This window comes from Alligator sinensis, unplaced genomic scaffold, assembly GCF_000455745.1.
Source record: "Alligator sinensis unplaced genomic scaffold, ASM45574v1 scaffold1642_1, whole genome shotgun sequence".
NCBI classification, from domain to species: domain Eukaryota; kingdom Metazoa; phylum Chordata; order Crocodylia; family Alligatoridae; genus Alligator; species Alligator sinensis.
Window position 1 is genome coordinate 560,818 of NW_005842914.1, and position 3,570 is coordinate 564,387.

Here is a 3,570-nt window from a genome sequence, read left to right on the forward strand (position 1 = left end):
CCCCGACTCCAGCATCGTCTACCTGTGCGGCAAGGTACCCGGGGCCTGAGCCCGCGGGCTCTCCGGGCGGCTCCTGCTTGCTGGCACGCGTTCCTCTCGCCGGGCACCAGCCCCGCGCCAGCCAGCGCGCAGGGGTCCTGGCCCCTGGCCCGCAGCTGATGCCTGGCCCTTCCCTCCTCCCCCGCGGGCAGGGGGACAGCAGCATCCGGTACTTCGAGATCACGGACGAGCCGCCCTACGTGCACTACCTGAGCACCTACAGCAGCAAGGAGCCGCAGCGCGGCATGGGCTTCATGCCCAAGAGGGGCCTGGATGTCAGCAAGTGCGAGATCGCCCGGTGAGCGGGGCGCGTGGTGGCGGGACCCCTCACCCCCACAGCACGCGGGCACTGCCTGGGCACAGGCCCCCGTGCACGTCCCTGTCACCATGCCCAGCCTGCACCCGCGTGTCTGCCGTGGGGCGCTGGGCTGCGGGGCTCCCGGCAGGGACGGGGTGCCCTGCGAGGCGGCTGCACCCACAGCTGCACCCGCTCCCCGCGCAGGTTCTTCAAGCTGCACGAGCGGAAGTGTGAGCCCATTGCCATGACGGTGCCACGCAAGGTGAGTGGCGCGGGCGCCTGCCGTGCCCAGTCCTGGGTCCCCAGGTGGGGCGGTGCGGCGGGGCCTGGCTGTCCCGTCACGGGCCGTGGCCGGCTTCCCCGCAGTCCGACCTGTTCCAAGACGACCTGTACCCCGACACGCCGGGCCCCGAGCCTGCGCTGGAGGCGGACGAGTGGCTTTCGGGGAAGGACGCGGAGCCCATCCTCGTCTCGCTGCGCGATGGCTACGTGCCCGTCAAGAACCGCGAGCTCAAGGTGGTCAGGAAGAACGTCCTGGACAACCGGCCACCGCTGGGGCCGCGCCGCAGCCAGTCCTCCTGCGACGCCAACTTCTCGGTGAGTGCCCGGGCCGTGCCGCGGGGGCCCTATCGCCCACCCGGGCTTGGGGGGCGGCTCCGGGCTCTGTGCGGGGCTGCTCCTCCACGGACACTTCGGAGGTGAGCGCCTGATGGGTGGAAGGGGAGGCCCGGTGCCTGCCATGCCACGGCCTTGGTGCTGACGGGCACGCTCCCCCCTGCAGCGCCTGACGCTGGAGGAACTGCTGGAGGAGATCCGGGCGCTGCGACAGGCCGTCCAGGCCCAGGAGAAGCGCATCTCTGAGCTGGAGCACAAGCTGGGCCAGTTCACCAACGGCACGGACTAGCGGCCCCCGCCCCGCGGCCGGCCAGGACTGGGCCCAGCCCTGCTGACGGGATTAAAACCCAAGCCCGAGCGGGGAAGCTGAGCCGTGTTCTTTCCCGGGGCTGCGGGGGCGCGTGCCCTCGGCCACCCCGGTACCGCTCCCCGCCGCGGCCCCCGGCGAGACACGGCCGTGCCCTGCGATGGACTGCGATGGAGCCCTGTGCTCCAGGGGCTCCCGAGGGCTCGCCTCCCCCCCGCGGGGTGTGGGGTGCAGGACGGGTCCCTAGGCCAGGGGCCGGGTGCTTGCAGGGAAAGGCCTCAGTTTGCTCCGTGGGGCAGGGGCGCTGTGCTGTGCTGTGCTGTGCTGTGCTGCGCGTGCTGGGGTCCAGCCCCCGGGGGCAGACAGCCTGGGGCCAGCTCGGCCCGGGTGGCAGGAGTGGCTCTGAGGGCACCGGACCTCATGGGCAGAGCCAGCGACTTAGGGACCCAGCTGGGGTCCGGGGGGTCCATGGGGGGCAGGGGCCGGGCTGACGGGCCAGGCCAGCCGTGGGCGTGGGGGTGTCCTCGGGGCACCTGTGACCTCAGGGCCAGTCAGGGGCATCTCGCTGCCCGGGGTGGGGGTGCCCGCAGGCAGGGCGCTGAGCCCCACTGGGGATGCAGCGAGCTTAGGGAGCGCTCGAGGCTGCATCCATCCACCCCCTCAGCAGCTCCACGGCCCCCGCTAATAAACGGCTAAACGCTCCGACTGCGCCTGCCTGGTCCGTGCCCAAGCGTGGGGGGCATCGGGGCCAGAGCCACCTGCAACCCCTGCTCTGAGCTGCCCCGTGGGGCCGACGCGGCCCAGGGGCTTCGGGAGCCGACGGGAGCCCAGCAGCCGCTGCCTCCCTGCTCCCCCAAGGTGTCCCCGCTCCCCGCGGCCATGGAGGGGGCCGGTTCTGGCCTCTCCCCCCCGCCCAGCCTGGCGAGACCATGAGCCCGGCACAAGAGCCACGGGAAAGACAGTTTATTGGTGACCGCCGGGGCCTGCTCTCGCTGCCGAGCATCCCGGCCTGCGCATGGTGCGGGGCGGGGGTGGTCGTGGTCAGTTAAGAAAAGTCCCTGCCCCAGCATGGCCCCCCAGGACCCGCACCCCTGCCCCGGCTCCCCGCAGGGCTCACGGCCCCCGGGCCCAGCAGCCTCCGAGCCGGCCCCGGCCCGTGGGGCGTTTGTGGGAGTTAGCACCATTTGACGTAGGGTTATCGGGGGGTGTGCTGCCGCGGGGGCCTGGGGGGATGCTGGGCAGTGTGGGGGAGCCCCTGGGGGCAGAGGACGGGGCACCCCAGAGACTCCAGCCCCGCCACTGCCCAGGGTGCCCTCAGCACCTCCTGCCCCTGCCATGCCCCGCTGGGCTGCCCCTGGGACGGCGGGTGATGGCTGGCCTGGGCACCGCTCCTGGGCAGTGGTGGCTCCCTCGGCCGGGGCCGTGCCCGGCAGGGCTGGTGGCTCCTGGGTAAGTGCACTTGATGCTGTTGGAGCGGCTGTGTTGGGGGACGCCGGTGGCATGGGGTGGCCCCAGGCCTCACACCCTCCCCCTGCGCCAGGCTGGGCTGGGGGCCGTGGGCTCAGTGCACAGTAAGTGGCCGGGGGGATGGCACCCCGGGGCATCCCTGCCCCGAGAGCCAGTGTGCTGTAGGGTGCAGGGGTGAGCGGGCCTGCCGGGGCCCCAGCTGGCAGCTGCCGGGGAGAGAAGCCCCTGCCCATACAGCGCAGGAGAGTCGGGCCTGCAGCCCCCTGGGCTCCCCCTTAGTTGCCCTGAGCACCAGGGTATGCCCCGCTCCCCGCTGCGTCCTGCCTCCCCGGGCCAGGAGCAGCTCCGGGAGCTGAACCCGGCCTGGCCCTGACTGTTCCCGTCCCCTGCAAACCCAGCAGGACCCACCCCAGCTGGGCGGGGGGCTCTGGGACCAGCACCGCGCCCTGCATGTGCACGGGGGGCCGGGCCAGAGCCGAGCCCCAGCGTCCCCCACCCGCTGTCCTGCCGGTGTGGTCCCCGCGTGGCTCAGTGTGCTGTCGGGCCAGCCCCCGTCTCGTCCACCCGCCGCGGCGCAGCGTGGGGGCCCCCGTGCCCCGTTCTGGGTGGGCCGGGCAGGAGCGGGTGACCCCGCCGCCGGCGCGGGGCTACTGCTCGGTGAGCGAGAGCTGCAGGATGCGCCGCAGCTCCTCCTCCTCCTGCCGCGTGCGCCGCTCGGCCTCCTCCTGCTCCCGCGCCGACAGCTCCATGGCCAGGCGCAACTGCTTTTCGTAGCTGCCCAGCGCCGGGCTGGGTCCTCCGCCACCCCCGCTCGCCGGCGGTGGCGGCTGGGGGGGGGGTGGGC

At 73.4% G+C, this 3,570-nt stretch overlaps 2 protein-coding genes across 2 annotated transcripts in view; one reads left to right on the forward strand and one right to left on the reverse strand.

The window, feature by feature from the left end:
* Positions 1-1,961, forward strand: part of CORO6 (coronin 6) — a 6,040-nt gene extending 4,079 nt beyond the window's left edge. Inside the window, exons 6-10 of the mRNA XM_025192324.1 lie at positions 2-34; positions 192-337; positions 542-599; positions 704-934; positions 1,119-1,961. Of these exons, the coding sequence (XP_025048109.1) occupies positions 2-34; positions 192-337; positions 542-599; positions 704-934; positions 1,119-1,241 (591 nt within the window). The 3' untranslated portion in view covers positions 1,242-1,961. The remainder of the gene's footprint in view (position 1; positions 35-191; positions 338-541; positions 600-703; positions 935-1,118) is intronic.
* Positions 1,962-3,342: 1,381 nt separating this feature from the next.
* ANKRD13B (ankyrin repeat domain 13B) overlaps positions 3,343-3,570 on the reverse strand; it is a 3,602-nt gene continuing 3,374 nt past the window's right edge. The window contains exon 13 of the mRNA XM_025192335.1: positions 3,343-3,570. This exon is cut by the window's right edge and continues 50 nt beyond it. Coding sequence (XP_025048120.1) covers positions 3,374-3,570 — 197 coding nt within the window. The 3' untranslated portion in view covers positions 3,343-3,373.